At 44.4% G+C, this 17117-nt stretch overlaps 1 protein-coding gene and 1 long non-coding RNA gene across 2 annotated transcripts in view; both read right to left on the reverse strand.

Moving 5' to 3' along the window:
• LOC310668040 overlaps nt 1–17117 on the reverse strand; it is a 1372673-nt gene that overhangs the window by 258397 nt on the left and 1097159 nt on the right. The gene's annotated exons all lie outside the window — the stretch shown is intronic.
• The window catches only part of ABCA1 (ATP binding cassette subfamily A member 1), a 103787-nt gene continuing 86891 nt past the window's right edge, over nt 222–17117 (reverse strand). The window contains exons 37-50 of the mRNA XM_083419191.1: nt 16861–17038; nt 16242–16357; nt 16007–16151; nt 15146–15269; nt 13586–13715; nt 12961–13081; nt 11549–11611; nt 11152–11258; nt 9669–9810; nt 8507–8641; nt 7102–7205; nt 5994–6086; nt 4552–4795; nt 222–3070 (exon numbers count right to left, since the gene is read on the reverse strand). Coding sequence (XP_083275317.1) covers nt 2930–3070; nt 4552–4795; nt 5994–6086; nt 7102–7205; nt 8507–8641; nt 9669–9810; nt 11152–11258; nt 11549–11611; nt 12961–13081; nt 13586–13715; nt 15146–15269; nt 16007–16151; nt 16242–16357; nt 16861–17038 — 1843 coding nt within the window. The 3' untranslated portion in view covers nt 222–2929. The remainder of the gene's footprint in view (nt 3071–4551; nt 4796–5993; nt 6087–7101; nt 7206–8506; nt 8642–9668; nt 9811–11151; nt 11259–11548; nt 11612–12960; nt 13082–13585; nt 13716–15145; nt 15270–16006; nt 16152–16241; nt 16358–16860; nt 17039–17117) is intronic.

Raw genomic sequence — 17117 nt, forward strand, 5'->3', positions numbered from 1 at the left:
AGTTCATTTACAGACTTCACAAGGGAGAATGCAGCGGCTGAGATCCATCGTCTTTAGGTGCTCAGCTACTTAATGATGCAGAAATGAATTTTTGGACTGTTGCCACTTCAAATGGCAATGGGGTGGCAGATTTTTTGAATGTCGCTTTTTACCAGTAAACCTGGAAACGATTTCTAAGTTGGCAACAGATTCGTGCAGTAGTCTTAATAGTAAATGCACAATTGTAGACCAGCAACACTTTATTTTTTATGCTCGATACAAGGCAATTAACAAATGCCTATTAATACTTCACAAATAGTTATTAGCAATACAAATATATATTCGTTTTTCATGAAAATGTCCATTGAAAAGATTAACTTAATTTGTGTGTGAGGGAAAATGCTCTAGATTTTTTGCAAAGTTAACGGGGTATTCCAGTGCAAAAATAGATCCCATTACAGCTAGCATAAAGTGCTTGGAATGAAGGACCAATCGTATTAAAGGGGGAGGAGTTTGAAACTGGGTTGGGAGGAAAGGCATGGTAATAGACGCTTACCAATATTACTTCTATAAGGAAAGGAAAGTGTCGATGGGAAAGAGCCTCTACAGCGGTACGAATACTGCAGAGGGGTGCAACAACTTCGCCACACACATACTGAAGTGGTAGGTGTTCTTAACACAGTTCCATGATCAGTGGTTTTGTATCACAATATGTTTAGCACGGAGGAGAACCACACAACAAGCTTGCGTAACATGACTGATTTTGAGGCAACTGTACCATATTATACACAGTGCTAAGTGTTCAATATGAGGTCAAAGCTAGTCTGGATCTCCACTCCTGCCAGGAAGCACTGCTAAGAACTCGTTTCTCATGAAAAGAGTTAAGCACGTGTTCTTGCAAGCAGTTGAGGTTTACAGTGCGGTCCTCTCTACATGTCTCTCATTTCAAACTCTTGCTGCAACCCTATACCATTTGCATGGGAGCAATTGTCAGTGAACTCAAATGAAACAAGACTTCTGAGTAGACATGTAGAGGAGCTTAACCTCTTGTTTGGACAGTATCTTTCTTGGGCAAAATTGCAAGTATTATTCTAAATAATACATTAAAAGGGCACTTTTAAGTTTATATTATGCCCAGAGAGGCTGACCATTGTGTACAATCAGTTAAGCACTCTTGTGCGTTAGCATTGCCAAACAGCGGCTGAGTACTAACTATTCATAGTATCCTCTGCAGGGAAAAGAGAAGCACCCAGCATTGAGTTGTGTGAGCTGTAGGCATTTTGTGACTAGTGGCTGGGATGAAAAGGGATGTTAAAAGATGACAAGAGGCGTGTGGGCATACTCTAGCAAAAGCTGGTTGTATGGGCACTCAGGTCATGGTTTCTAAATAAACGTGCAGGATCCAGACGCCTGTACCCGTTTGCTTTCAAAGACCTTTGCTGTAACTAGCCTTTTCTGCCTTACACTGTCATATTGGAAGAAGGACATGGTCATGTTGCAGACATGACGATGCTTGGTAAACTCCAGTTTTTGTTTAAAAGACAGACAGTCCAGGGTTACAAAGAATCGCCCACAGCCATTTCCCCACTAAGCCTAGCCTTGCATAAAAGTACCTACTCGATTGACCTTTTTTTCTAAAACAAAACATTCTGATTGCTTCCCAAATGAGCAACTGTTTTGCAAATCACCTTTACAAGATCCCTTCATCATATTTTTCAGTTGATTCAGTCGAGTAAACTTTTTGTCTGGGATTGCCACGCCTAAACTGGGATGGGATAGATGACAGGACTTCGAAAGGAGCAAGTGGCAGCAATGTCCGCCATGCGTCAGAGAAACATGGCTTGACTTCTAACGTGGGAAAACCTATCACAGTACATTGTATGATTACCGAAACTGGGGAAAGGATTGCTAGACTAGAAAAAGAAATGTGACTGTTTGTACAAATGAATCTAGGTTCTAGACACTTGGCGTAATATAGACCCAAGACTGAAAGTGATTTGATGCTTTGGGACAAGGGAGGTGTGACACCATCTCCATGTACTCCCAGAAGGTGCCAGGTCACATTTAAATAATACTGTTGCAATGAAAACAGACATATCAGACTTGATTCTTAACAAAAGCTGAAAACAGCAACGGCTTCACGAAAGCAGAGTGGAAGAACGAGCAATTGGTCACCATACCATTGGGACAGAAATCCTCTCAAATGTTTCCATGGCTGATTGTTAATTCTGCCGCACCCTAATAAGAAACTAAGTGAATTGTTGTCGTTTTTATGCGTGTTTTGAGATGGTGTGCTTCACGGCCCGCTGGTAAGGCCAACGGTGATCTTCCTCCTCATCCCCCTAAACTTGTGTAGTCAACGGGGCCCAACCGCTAATACTTAAATAAGGCCACAACAATGCATTACATGGTGAAGAATTGGCACTGGTTTCGCCGGTACACTCATTGCCAGCAATGGATGTTGCGCCACAGCAATTCCACCCACCCTCTGGAAGGGCAATGCATGCCTTAAAATGGCAAATAAATAATTACTGGCCAAGAATCCTCTGAGCAGTTGTTGCGCCACCCCTGACCGGGAAACGTACTAAGAAGAAACAAGCAGGAGTATGGCAGAAGACCACATAGCAGAAAGTGGCACCATACCAGAATTTCACAGAGTTATTATAACGAAAGAACAACTAGATTCAAGTCTTTCACTAGAGAACAGTACAACAAGGCAACATCTCCAAGAGGCACTGCCTCCGTAATGGAATATTGATTTCTTTGCATTGAGTTGCATTGCATCAAATGGTTACTAGTAAAAAAAACACACGTTCAGTTTTATTTCCTTCCTCTCTGTATCCTCTTGTCTCTTTGCTCGTGGGACGATCTCCCCACTATGGCACAGAAAGGATGTCTGCCTTCACCTTTCTGCTCAGAACGGCGGCTGCACCCTTCGCAACAGGGCTGCTCATACATAGCTTTCTTTCACCTTTTCATCTTTCAAAAAGGAAGTCAGAAGTGAGACATCTACAACAGTCTGGTTTTTGTGCAACGACAAGTCCTTTGTGTGGTCGTCATCGCTTTGGTCCTTGGCGAAGTTTACAAATACCTGAGAGGGAGAAAAGGGAGGAAGACTAGAATGAGTTGCTGACATTTTTTTTATTATTGGGATATATCCCTCTAAGCTTTGCCCACTAAAGTTAGTCATGCCCATTAATTTCAATGGGTCCTGTTCTACCTTGGAGCCCAGATCAGGTTGCAACACACATAAAACAAAGCACACCATCATAATATACTATCAGGATGCTGTCAGTGGCTCCTGGCTGCTTGCCCAGGGAAGTATAAAGACAAGAAAAGGTTTCTTACCGTCCTTTTTTATTTCAATATTTACAGAGAGAGGCTATATATCCCAGCCTCTTGGATAATGGCATTGTCTTGAATGCCTCTGCACCCCCCATCCCTCCCACTTCCTCATTCATCATCATCATCTCTATGGGTGCTGCTAAGTGCCCTCTGTCTTTGAGCACTTTGCTCTCCTACTTTTAAGGCTCGCCGGGTTCTGGGAGATGGAGGATCTGGAATGCTTTCTAATGACAACGTGTCAGCTGGGTGTTGTTTTGGCTCTCCCTTGACTTCCCAACTTTCCCCCTCATCTGCCTCTGAGCTGTGACCTCCTGCAGACCCCTGTTGCAAATCTATACTGTCTTCCGCTTCCTCCTTCCCTGGAAAGGCCAGGATGAGGAGGTGGTCTCTACCATTCCTCTTCCCCAGTCCCCAACATATACACATGCAAAATTATCGGAACAGCTGTTAAACATTAAAACAAGCAGAAATTTAAAACAAACAGAAAAGTACACATTTAAATGCATACAGAAAAAAGGCTAGTCTTCAGGTTCTGGCAAAAGATACTCTAAGGCAGAGCTTTCCAGACCTTTCACGTTGGTGACACACTTTTCAGACATGCGTCATTTTGCGGCACAGTAATTCAGTTTTACTAGCAAACCGGAGGTTCAACTAACCCCTTGTAAGAGATATGGACACATATTGTTCCTACACACCTACACACTGCAGCCGACACACTAATGTGTCGTGACACGCAGTTTGGAAAGCTCTGCTCTAAGGGGACATGAACTGGTCCACACATGCAAGTAGGTCATCAAGTGAGCCACAAGCGTATGGAACTTCACTCCATGCTTCTCATGGAACAATAATTCCCCAGAGTTCCTCTGCAGCTAGGCCCTGTGAAAGGGGTTACACTGTTTTCCATCCGCCAGCTGTGGTTTGAGCTGTGCCAAAGATTATGGAGGAGCGACGTGGTGCTTTGCAACATGATGGTGAATGGGCTAGATAACTTTGCATACTATGACCAGGGCTGAAATAGTCCAAGAAGGAGAAGAGCCCCCCTTTTTTTTGGTGGCATCTCCATGACGATACACCAGGGCAGTTGCCTGAGGGCCAAATGTGACTCTCCGGACCTACCTGTCTGGCCCTCTGAACTCTCCTGGACTCAAAAATCCTACAAAAAGCAACTGAAGAGCCTCTTGGCTTCCACTCAATATGAGCACAGCTCTTAAGATATGAGAAACTTACTTGGTCAAGTGTGGTCTGTGAAACGGAGTAGTCTTCTATGTGGAGTCTCTTTTTGTTCTGGGAGAGGATGCTAAATATCCGAGCCAGAGAAGACTGAGAGGAGGGCAGCTGGTACTGCAGCATGTTGCAATGCTTTTCCTTCAGCACGCTGCCCGGGAAGGCGAGCTCAAAGAAGTCTTGAACAGGCTTCAGGTCAGGGTTTGCCCCTGCTATTCGCACTATGATTGTGTAGCCATCTCCAAACCTGGAAAAAACAAACGGAGGAAAGTGTGGGACTTTCAACAGAGTAGCCTTCAAAAAACGGAGCGTTTTTTATTCCTGTAGCTTAAAAACACAGTAGGTGTTTGGTAAAGATCTTAACAGAAGTAGAATGAACACAAGTAGAATGCAGGAGAGCTTCAGCTGATTTAACTTTTAGGCTAATCAACCAACAGTGCAATCGTATACAGTGGTACCTCTAGATGTGAACAGGATCTGTTCCGGAGCCCCGTTCGCATCTAGAAGCAAATGTAACTAGCGACAGTATGTCTGCGCACGCGCGCGTTGCTTTTCGCCGCTTCTACGCATGTGCGTGATGTCATTTTGAGCGTCTGTGCATGCGCAAGCAGTGAAATCCGGAAGAAACATGCTCCGTTACTTCTGGGTTGCCGTGGAGCGCAACTCGAATGCGCTCATCCCGAAGCACATTCAACCCGAGGTATGACTGTACAACATATCTACGGTGGTACCTCAGTTTACGAACTTAATCTGTTCCAGAAGTCCGTTCTTAAAACAAAGCCATTCATAAACCAAGGCGTGCTTTCCCGAATGAGGCCTCCCACCGCCGGGGCCCTTCCATTGTTCGGCTTCCGTTTGTAGACCAAGGTAAAGTTTGCAAACCGGGACACTACTTCCAGTTTTGCGGAGTTGTAAACCGAACAGTTCGTAAACAGGGCTGTTCTTAAACTGAGGTACCACTGTACTGAGAAGCAAACCGCTTGAGTTCAAGGGAGGTTCAAAGTGGGCATAGCATGCCTCCCCAAGTTTAAATTGATTATTAATCAACCGGGGCTAATTTTAAAATGGCAGGACAGCGAGGTAAGGACAACCAGGTTATTTTTTGAGGCTATTTTGTTCTGGTGTGAGACTGGGGGGCGGGGGGAACATACATTAATGATGGCCTTTTCTCCTAACTGCTTTTGTTTATTAAGTTGTAAGGTACCTAAAGCATCATTATTTTCAAAAAGCTACTCAAAAAGGTGTTGTTTTGATATTATACAAATGCGAATAAATGTAATCAATTAATTTTTCAGATGATCCAGAACAGACTTGAAAATAAGTACAATTACACCTATTTGTTGGCTGCATGCAATCTATTCTGAAGCAGATTCTGGGAATTCTCTCATGAGCTATCTTGGTGCATCCACCTGTGCAAAGGCAACAAGCATAAAGCAGTGGCTTACCTGTTCTTCAGGTGCTGGACACTGCCAAGGCACCTGAACCGCCCATTGACCATGATTGCCATTCGAGTGCACAGGGCCTCACATTCTTCCATGCTGTGGGTAAGAGAACAAGTGAGTTAAATTGCGCAAATAAAGGTTCCGGCAAGTTTGCAAAATCACTTTTGCACGGTACAGTTTTATAGCCGCAAACAAAAGGAAGACCTGAATATGCAGGCTTTAGAATCTTCAACACTAGAGCTGTGTTCTTTTAAAAAGAGAGAACAATTGTCCTTTTAGCTAGCTCAATACAGTGGTACCTCGGGTTAAGTACTTAATTCGTTCCTGAGGTCTGTTCTTAACCTGAAACTGTTCTTAACCTGAAGCACCACTTTAGTTAATGGGGCCTCCCACTGCTGCTGTTGCGCCACCACCACGCGATTTCTGTTCTCATCCTGAAGCAAAGTTCTTAACCCGAGGTAATATTTCTGGGTTAGTGGAGTCTGTAACCTGAAGCGTATGTAACTCGAGGTACCACTGTATTGCCAAGTCTGGCTGGTAGCTGCGCCAGGTCTAGTTTCAGGTCTTTGGCACCCTCCTAGTTGAGACAGAAATATCTCAGGACAGACATGTGCTCTACCACTAAGTGACAAAACCTTGATACTTAATAATAATAATAAATAATATCTGAAACTGCTACCATCAGCTGCTATTTTTCGCCGTTTTCTGTACAACTACTAAGCTCTCTCTTTTCCTTGTATGGCTATGTTTTGTTACTTGAATTTAAAAATCAATTTAAAAAAGAATATGAAAAAAAAGAATATTCAGTACTGCTAGGATATCCTGCTGTGTTCTGTTTCACATTGTGTGTCTGTCTGGAGTTTTTGTATAATTTACACTAAATCCAGCCAAAATTAAACATGTCTCATTCATTTCGATGAAAGGGATTTTAGCATCCATTCTATGTTCCCAGTGGACTCAAATGGCGTTTTAAACAGCTTCTTTAGCTAGATGATGACAGCTCTTTTTTTTGGTCACAATCCACTTGCAACTGAAAACGAAACAGTGACTGAAACACATCACTATGCTGTGTGATGCAAATAGCATCTAAGAGCCCCCCAATCCGGCTTACCTGTGAGATGTAAGGACCACAGATCTTCCCTCCTTGATGACACTCAAGGCACAGTTCCAAAGGAAACGGCGGGCCTTGGGGTCCATTCCTGTGGTCGGCTCATCCTGCAATTGAGAAACAATAAATCAGCACTGATCTTGCTCGTCAGAGCATCATTTCATGATGATAAGCTCCATCACGCCTTCCCTTCCTCAACCATCATGAAGCAGGGCTCATTCCATCAGTTTTGCTAAAAGACCAGCTGCATTAGTGCCTCTTTGACCCTGAGCTGTTTCCCGTGGCAGCTGGACATAATAACTACTACAGTGGTACCTCGGGTTAAGTACTTAATTCGTTCCGGAGGTCCATTCTTAACCTGAAACTGTTCTTAACCTGAAGCACCACTTTAGCTAATGGGGCCTCCTGTTGCTGCTGCTGCTGCCGCGCCGCCGGAGCACGATTTCTGTTCTCACCCTGAAGCAAAGTTCTTAACCCGAGGTACTATCTCTGGGTTAGTGGAGTCTGTAACCTGAAGTGTATGTAACCTGAAGCGTATGTAACCTGAGGGACCACTGTATTTAAGAACTGGTACTAGAGGCCTGGGAAAAGACATATAAAAATTTGAAGAGAATGTGGAAAACGATTCTTGTTAAAAAAACCCTGAAGTTATGATACTGAGATGTACAGGATTTGATGGACTTATTGAGAGAAGAACTTGGTTCCTATATTTGAGAGTGGATCCCAGGCCAAGACCCATCCCATCCCTATAGATCACCAAAGAAGATAAAGAAGATTGGCAAAATAAATCAGTCAGACATATTAAATAATTTGAAACCCCAAACAGGGACAATTATTTAATGCGTTTATTTATTTATTTTTAAGCTTTGTGCAGTGGCGTAGCGTGGGTTGTCAGCACCCGGGGCAAGGCAAGTAATTTGCGCCCCCTAACCCGTGGATTTGTGCCCCCTAACCCATGGATTTGCGCACCCTAACCCTAACCCCCAGATGTTGCGCCCGGTGCGGCTGGCCCCCCCTGCACCCCCCACGCTACGCCACTGGCTTTGTGTATAGATTCCTACATTGGTATAACTTTTAAAACTCACTTGTAATAAGATGAAAAGGTTTTAAAATTGGATTGTTAAGAATATATTCATGGACGGGCATGAATAAGTACTAAATAAGTACTAAACAATGAAACCAAGAAGGGGAGTGGAGGGAACTCAACTGAAATAATGGTTTTAAAAATTGTTCGTGATACTTGCTCCCCCCTCTTTTTTATACACTGTTGATATTTTAATGCATTGTTGTTATTTATTTATTTTGGAAAATTTATAAAATGTTATTGAAAAAGGGAAAAAAAGAACTGGTACTAGAATGGCCTTTTTGCAGAATACGCATTGCTAATGTGAGCAACACCCTAACTCACCAGGAACACCACAGGAGGCCCTCCGATTAGGGCCATGGCAGTCGACAGCTTGCGCTTGTTCCCACCGCTGTAGGTGCCGGCGCATCTTTCTGCATACTTCACGAGGCCCAGTTTGCGAACAGCCCATTCACCAACCTGCCAGATAGGAGGGCAACATGAACAGAAAGAACAACCTCCAGGCTCTGTGCAGCTTTAAAAAGCTGCTGTTTGTGACTCCAGAGTCCTACGTAGTGTTATCAGTCTGTTATATATTCCAGGCCATTCAGCACAGCAAACGAGGCTGAAGCACCTCCAGGTTCTTTAAGGTTGGAGACTTGGCAATAGTTTTGTTTCTAAAGAAAGCTGAAAGTGGCTCAGTTCACTTCCCACGGTTTATTTGCACCTTCCTTTTTACCCTCTCCTGCCTCTGTTCAATTGGAAACAATTCCAAAAGCTCCCAGTGTTGCGTAAGTGGCTTGCTGTACATCATAATAAGCGGGGGCCTCTTTTTCAAGCTGCCTTTGATCCTCTGAAAAACATGACTGTCTATATCCAGTCAAAGGGAGCTGATGGCACAGCCAGAATGTTATGCCCATTGGGCTTTGCTGCCGCATTGTTGTTTTGCAAACATTCCTATTGTGTGTGCATTTGCTTACTGCTTTAGATCATTGTTGCAAGCCACCACATGCTTCTGGTGAAGCAAGATAGAAATGTTTTAAAGTAAATAAAAAAATAAATAAAGTAAGAGACCAACTAAGTTTGTTCTGGGTATAAGCTTTCATGTGCATGCAGACTTCTTCAGACACGAAAGCTTATACCCAGAACAAACTTACAGTGGCGTAGCGTGGGGGGTGCAGGGGGGCGGCCGCACCGGGCACAACATCTAGGGGTTAGGGTTAGGGGGCGCAAATCCACGGGTTAGGGGGCACAAATTACTTGCCTTGCCCCGGGTGCTGACAACCCACGCTACGCCACTGCAAACTTAGTTGGTCTCTAAGGTGCTACTGGACAATTTTTTATTTATTTCGACTGCGTCAGACCAACATGGCTACCTACCGGAATGTTTTAAAACAAACAGAGATAAATGCCCCCTTTGTTCCCCCCCCTTCATTACCAACCCTATGGAGTTCGTTGCAGTAATTAGCACTGGTGGTCCCCCTCCTACCGCCTTGATGCTTTTTACCTTGCAGACTTCTTTCTCAGGGACGCCTCTTAAGAGTGCAAATAATTCCAGGTGTTCTCTCCCCGTCAGCAGCTCGTTTATGGCATCGAACTGAGGGCAGTATCCCATATTCTGGTGGACGTCTTGGATGTTAGACAAAATACTGCAACGAGAGAAGATGCAGATCTTGAGCGTTTTGCTAGCGGTTTAGCACAGGGTGGATTGTGGTGCATCGACCAATTGGGAATTATCAGACGTTGACAGCTAATGCAAAAATAAAAATAAAAAATACCACTACACGGAATTAAGTTAGAATTTTAAAAGGATGTATTGGAAGTGCTAAACAGACTGTTCAACAAAATTGTGCTGCTGGCAACAACCTTACTAATGTCAATCAAGACTTTTGGAAATGGTGCATTTCAATACAGAGTTTGTGATCATGGTGTTGAATTCTATGCCTTTCCTTCTGGCTCATGTTAATGAACAGAGCTGCCAAACATTATGAAAATTCAAATTAGGAAGTGAAAGCGCATTTGCATAACCCTAGTTTTTCTAGCCATAGGGAGGGGCAAGAGTTGTGCCGAGTACCAAAGCCACAACTGAGAATCTTATTCAGCCACCGTCCAGGCTCCTAAACGTTTAGCACCTACAGTTGCAAGTTTAGCACCTACAGTTGCAAGTTATGGACTTGCAAACTTGAGGACCTTGAGGACTACAGTGGTACCTCAGGTTACATATGCTTCAGGTTACATACGCTTCAGGTTACAGACTCCGCTAACCCAGAAATATTACCTCGGGTTAAGAACTTTGCTTCAGGATGAGAACAGAAATCGCATGGCAGCAGCAGGAGGCCCCATTAGCTAAAGTGGTGCTTCAGGTTAAGAACAGTTTCAGGTTAAGAACGGACCTCTGGAACGAATTAAGTACGTAACCAGAGGTACCACTGTAGTCTCATTTTATTCGATGAAATGTAATTTCATTTCATGCAGTGCAAGTCTCTGCTGAAACAAGCCCCACTTTGAGTTTTGTGCGATTTATTCTCAGGGATTATGTCTAGGACAGAAACCATTCAAAAAGTTATCTACCCAATATTATATTCTACACTTTCCTTCAGAATCTCGGCATGCGCACAGCTGTGGCCTAAGCCGTGTTCTGATCACTGGAGATCCTACTGATCCCTTCTTTTGGCTTCCCAGATTTCATTGGCTGTGACAAGCCAAACGTCTCAGCCTAGAAAATCAGGGTTGTTTAAAACAATGAAAATGGGTGTTTCTCAGGATGTTAAATAGTGTGACCAATACCAAGTTCTTCCCTTGCATGGAATACATACAGCAACCATGAGCATGTCACTGCCCCAACAGGGCAGCACAATCTAGTCTCACAGACCAAATCAACTTTTGCTGTGAGTGGCAATGAAATCACATCTGCTCTGAAAGTGCAACAGCAGACAGAAAGGCCCATGAAAAACATGGCTTTCTGCAGAAGGAGCCATTTCTTTTCATACCTGTTGCCCTTAAGGAAAGCATCTCCTCCCGTAACATCCGTATCTCCTGTCAACATCTTGAAAGTGGAGGATTTGCCAGCACCATTCACACCCAGGAGTCCGAAGCACTGCAAATATTTAAAAAAAGACCTGATTAGCACATGCCCCATTCACCTCTCACACATTCCTTGTGTTGTTGCTTGAAAACAGAAGGAGCCATGGACACAGCAGTTGGTAATGGTGGGAGATTCCATGTTAGGGAAACAGCCACTTCTTTTCCTTTTTTTTTTAGCCGAGGGAGCTTGTGCTGGCCAGAGTAGAATTTGTTTGTGTGGGATTTCCAGTCTCCCCGAGAAGAGCCTTGCATCTTGAGCAATGTTTCACTAAATACATGCAAACAACGACTTGGAAATCTTACCTCTCCGGGTGGAATTCCGACGCAGATCCTATCCACAGCAGGCTTTCGTTTCATTCTGTATACCTGGAATGAAGAACAGAAATTTGCTCATAGCTGGCAACAACTAAGCTTTGCATCCTCTACCAGTGCAAAATCAGTAGTAGGGCCTCTGCCTACAGTTCAGTTTCTCAAAGGACATGCATATTTTGTTCTATTTGTTTGTAAATTTGGCAAATCCCAGCAAGTGTATATGGGGGGAAAGCACTTATGTGATCAACAAATTCATGAATGGGGGTATACCAACTAATCCAGGCATAGGCAAACTCGGCCCTCCAGATGTTTTGGGACCACAACTCCCATCATCCCTAGCTAACAAGACCAGTGGTCAGGGATGATGGGAATTGTAGTCCAAAAACATTCCTAGTAGTGGCAGACTTTGGACTCTCAGATTTCAGCAGCACTCTGTGTGATGATAAAATTTAGTGCACACACACCCCTTCCGCACTATGTTCTGTGTTGTTGTTGTGGCACCTAGTGCAGTTCAACCGGTCAGGAAGTAGGGCAATCATCTGATGTGCATAGTGCTGGGAGGCAGAGCTAGTTAGCATAGCCCTGTTCATACGTTGATTCAATGAGTGAGAAGTTCTTTCTGTTTGAAATGCAGACCATTATCAACAGCGGCAATCCCTTTTGATTCTAGGGAATGCATGAAAATAAGAGAGTGAACCCCATGAATTTGGGGTGTCATGGAACGGTCGCTGTGACGTTAACATATGAGAGTGCTGGAGGTGAAATAGTTAAACAGGTTACCCAATCAGAACCCAGGGGGGTGGAGTCAGAGGGACTATAAAACCAGCTCTGGGAGGGGCGAAGGGGGGAGTTTGCTGGGAGTTGGGTGGTTGGTTGGAGTGGGAGTGAATTGGGATAGAGTTTGTGGGTAGGTTGAGTTAGTGTAGCGAAATAAGCTGAGTCAGGAACAGTTAGGGACTAGGAAGACAAGTAAATATCTGAGAGGTGGTTTGGTGAGTGAGAGCAGGTAGCGGAAGTTATAGGTCTGCATAGGCACCCCATGATTGTAATGGACCGATACCGTTTATGAAACCACACACTTGTTAAACTGCAATAAATAAACAGAAGTTTATGTTCCAATTTAACCCTGACTGGACTCAGTTTTGTACCAGGTAGGGCCTGGGTGGTGGAAGCGAGAAATAAAGTGGTGGAACAGGGATCAATAGACGGTGAAACGTCCGGGGACCCTGTGTGATCTCCACAGTCACTATCAACACTTGCTCCATAATTTCAGGCATCCATCAGCAGGAAATTGTACAGCAGCACCATTAGGTGGGTTGCTAGGCCCCATGCGTCAGTGACAATGGAAATGCAAGCTTCCCTATGCACAGCATGCCCAAAGAACTTCTTGCTTGTCTTCTCACCTTGGTTAGCTCTTTGATTTCTAAGATATCGCTCTGCCCACCGCCACCAATGATCCTCTGCCGTTCTCTGTTCACGTCCTCATCCTCTTCATGCACAGGCGGAAGTTTAGCATTGCCAGTTCTGTTGGGGGGGGGGGGAATGCATCACTTGGAGGTTAAGTTTGTGCACGGATAATGCATTCAGTAACAGGCAGACCAGTCCTAGACTTCTGGATTCCATTCCAAAGGAGGAGTACACAATCTCTTTTGTAATTAATTAAGGTTGAAACTCACTCTTTAGCTAATGGCCAGCTCCCAGCACATCCTGGAAATTAACACACAATTCCGCGAGCCACTTCCCACCTTACATTTTAAGGTGTGGACCTTAACATTTGTAGGCAGCTCGGGGAGTTTATTTTTGGCTGAGGAGTGGGATAAAATGCTTTTGAATGAATGAATGAAGCATGGGTTTCTGGTGCTATTCTTGCTCCCTGTGTTTCCTCTTTTCTAACTTCACTTACTGTGGGGAGGGGTGGTAGAGACGCTTGTCTTGGCCGTGCTCCCCCCCCCCCAATTATTTGGATCCTCAAAATCTGCATATGCCTTTCCCCAGGATGGGTGTTCATTGTCACAAAGGCCATTTTACCTGGATTTGATAAAGAACCTGTACTGGATAAGCACAGTGATGAGGAAGAAGACGACTCCTTCCACAGCCATGGCGAAAAGATTCCGTCCCACCAGGTCCCAGGAGAGAGGGGAGACAAAGCGGTTCTCGCCTAATGGGAAAGAGCAGAGGCTGTCATTCAACTGTCTGATCAGACGTCTAGGAAGGCTCCCTATTACAACACTGCATGCAATAAGCTCGTACGTAAGAGCAACACACACTGTACTGATCTTTAATATACCTCAGATGTTCGTCGCAACAGAGACACAATTTAAACACTCAGCAAACCTGATGGCTGGCACCTGAGATGTTCTAATTTCAGTAATTTGCAAATTACCAAGGATTTTTTCCACACGCTACACAGGAAACCCCTGAGTTTACCTCTGATCTAAGAGTCAATCCTGGCCCCCCAGTTTGTAAACATGATACATCTGCTAGAAAATGTGAATTTGTTGCCACTTGTTACACATACAGTGGTACCTAGGGTTACAGACACTTCGGGTTACAGACGCTTCAGGTTACAGACTCCACTAACCCAGAAATAGTACCTCGGGTTAAGAACTTTGCCTTTAGGATGAGAACAGAAATCGTGCAGCGGCGGTATGGTGGCAGCGGGAGGCCCCATTAGCTAAAGTGGTGCTTCAGGTTAAGAACAGTTTCAGGTTAAGAACGAACCTCCAGAACGAATTAAGTTCTTAACCTGAGGTACCACTGTACATTAAAGCATCTTAGAAAGAACACCTAAAAGATTGGTTGCGTGCAAAGTGGTTCTCATATTCTCATGTTCCTGACGACAAAGTTCTTTTGAAAGGACATTCCTATCCCAAATGGTTGCAAAGTTATGCTTGGAACTACGTTGAGTAAAGGCTGCTGAAATATCTGAAGACAAACAAGTGGCCAATTAAGTTTTCCAATGGTTGTGGTGGAGAAGAGCATAATTTTTTTGGCCTCCCTCTACATTGTGTAAAATGGTTAAGAATTGCAGAATAAGTAAGAGTACACAAATGCACTTAATTTGCATACTTTATACAGGTTGTAAAATTCAGTTTCCTCAGTGCAAAATGTGATTTCAGAGTATCCACCTAACAGTGCCTTACAGTCCAAGTCTCCACAATCTAGGACGTGTTGAGAATTCCGTTCCACCTCAAGGGACAGACGTGTGGAATTGTTGCATGTCACATGTCTGTTTACATTCCAGCACAGTATGCTGGGAACTTCCGTTTGTGTATAGTTTCCTGTTTTGCTTTGGACACGAAGGAGATCAGACATGTTTTCCTTTTGTCCTGATCTACGCTGAATAAACCTGCTTGTAAATATGCCCACACAGCCTCTTGTGCCGCTTCTGTTTGTGCGGTGTTTTCTCTGCTGCATAGCGTGCTCAGTCTTCTGAAGCCTAGGCCGCAGATTTATGCTGCACCAAGGACCGGAGTTTGCCTGGCACACCGGCCGGTGGGCTGGAGCCAGCTGGGGGCCTGCCAATTGCCCCCGTTTCCTTGGGTGCATGTCAACAGGATGATGCCACTAGGCCAACAGCTCACTTACCAAATCTTTCTAGGGCATCTGCCATAGCTTGATTTTTCACCATGTCAATCAGGCCCCGGCCCAGGCAGAAATGGGGGAAGATGAGGAATACTGACTTCAGGATGTCATTGATGTTGGTCAGCTTCTAAAGACACAAAATCAGTGGCAGTCAGTTGCTTGGAAATTTACCACGACAACGAAAAAGGGACACATATCAAGAGGCAGAGAATGGAAAAACTCAGAGAACTTATCCAGAAAGAGTGAAGCATGCACCCACTGAAATTAAAGACTAAACTGATTTCGAGATTAAGGACTTAATCTCGGTGGATTGCCGACACGTTGATCCATTTGGGGGGGCCCACGCGAGGCTTGCGGCAGCCGCCGCCACATAAGGATTGCGGCGGCAGCCCCATGGGCAGGTTGCTCTGCCCCCGCCGCACCGGGTACCAGAGGAACTAGCTACATCCCTGTGGTTACAGTGTTAGGCTAGGAGGAGAGGAATGAATTCCTTAAAGCAAAATAGAGGGCAAACGAATTACCTGAGCATCTATACTTCAGTTTCCTCCTAGTCTCTTTCACCTACTTCTCTATTGCTACAGAATGTACATCCATTCCTTTCGCTTATCAACTCAAAGATGTGTTTTTTTTAAAGGATTCTGAATTCCGGTAATATTTCCCAATTGGAATAAATCAGGAAATCTAAGCAAAATCACAAAGATGTGACTAATTCACCTTTTAGCAACCATCTAGTATTTCTGTGCTAAAATCTGAAAGGCCACGGAGCAGGCTGAATTAATCAATTCAACTTTTATCAAATCTTTAAAAAATAAATAAAGCACAGCAAACAGCAAAGCATGCTGGCTGCGGCCACCAAGAACTCACATTGCTGGTGAAAAGCTCGAGGACAAAAGTGGCGACACTCCCATTAATACCGATGAAGAGGTTCACACTGGTGAGCACCACGTATGCTGTGCTAGGGATCTTGAACACAAAGGATGCCGGGTACATGAGAGGCGTTATGGACCACCTGGGAAACAGAAAGGATGTGACATTAAGGAACCCCCATTGCTACATCTTGATCGGTCGTCAGCACCTGAGCCGAAAGGGCCTCCCTTACCCATAGAGCAAGAGGAGAAGAGCCAGCACGGGAAGGTTGCTTGAGGACACGTAGGATTTCTGCTGGAAGCCAATGAAGATGATGATGACCAAGGTGGCTGGAACTACATAGTTGCACTGCAAGTTGAAAAGAGAGAAAGGAAAATGCAATCAGAATAGCTCCAGCTTAAAGGATTCAAATGACCATAGACAGCGTAGGGTTTCCCCCCTATCATAGAAACATAGCTGTCCATGTTTCCCTTTTTTAAAGGGAAATTCCCTTATTCCGAATAGGATTCCTCGCAAGAAAAGCGAAAAGTTGACAGCTATGCATAGAAAGCAACCCTAAAGTCAAGCAACGGACAAAACTGAGCTTCTCCAGATTGCAAGCACAGTGAGACAAAGGTGGTGCAGGAAGCAGAATTATCTCTCCTTCGCACAACACTGTCAGGTAGATGGACAGAAAAGGGAAGGAAGCCTGATGAGACTTCATGGTGCCTATATTACTCTCTTAGCAGGTCAGAGTGTGGGGATAGGCATGCAATACACACTTCAGATGCACTCTTTGATAGAATGTGTTCTCTCTCTAAAGACAAAAGTGTGTGGGGGGAGGGATAGTGCAGAAACATATATAGCCTTACCATATCCCACACAAAATTAGCCAGCCAGTAGGTCACTGGCTTCACGCCACAGATGAACTGAAGGTGCTTGGCCTTAGTGACACGCTCCTGGATCAAGAAAACCACAAAGCTGGCCGGGACAAAGGACATGGCAAAGATGACGCAGATGGAGACCAAAACATCCACCGATGTCGTCATACTGAGCAAAGAGAAATTTCAAAAGAGGGTGAGAAATGAGCTTGTAGATTTGACCGGGTTGCTCAGCTACATCCTTGGTT

Source organism: Podarcis tiliguerta, assembly GCF_965153285.1.
Source record: "Podarcis tiliguerta genome assembly, chromosome: 17".
NCBI classification, from domain to species: Eukaryota; Metazoa; Chordata; class Lepidosauria; order Squamata; family Lacertidae; genus Podarcis; species Podarcis tiliguerta.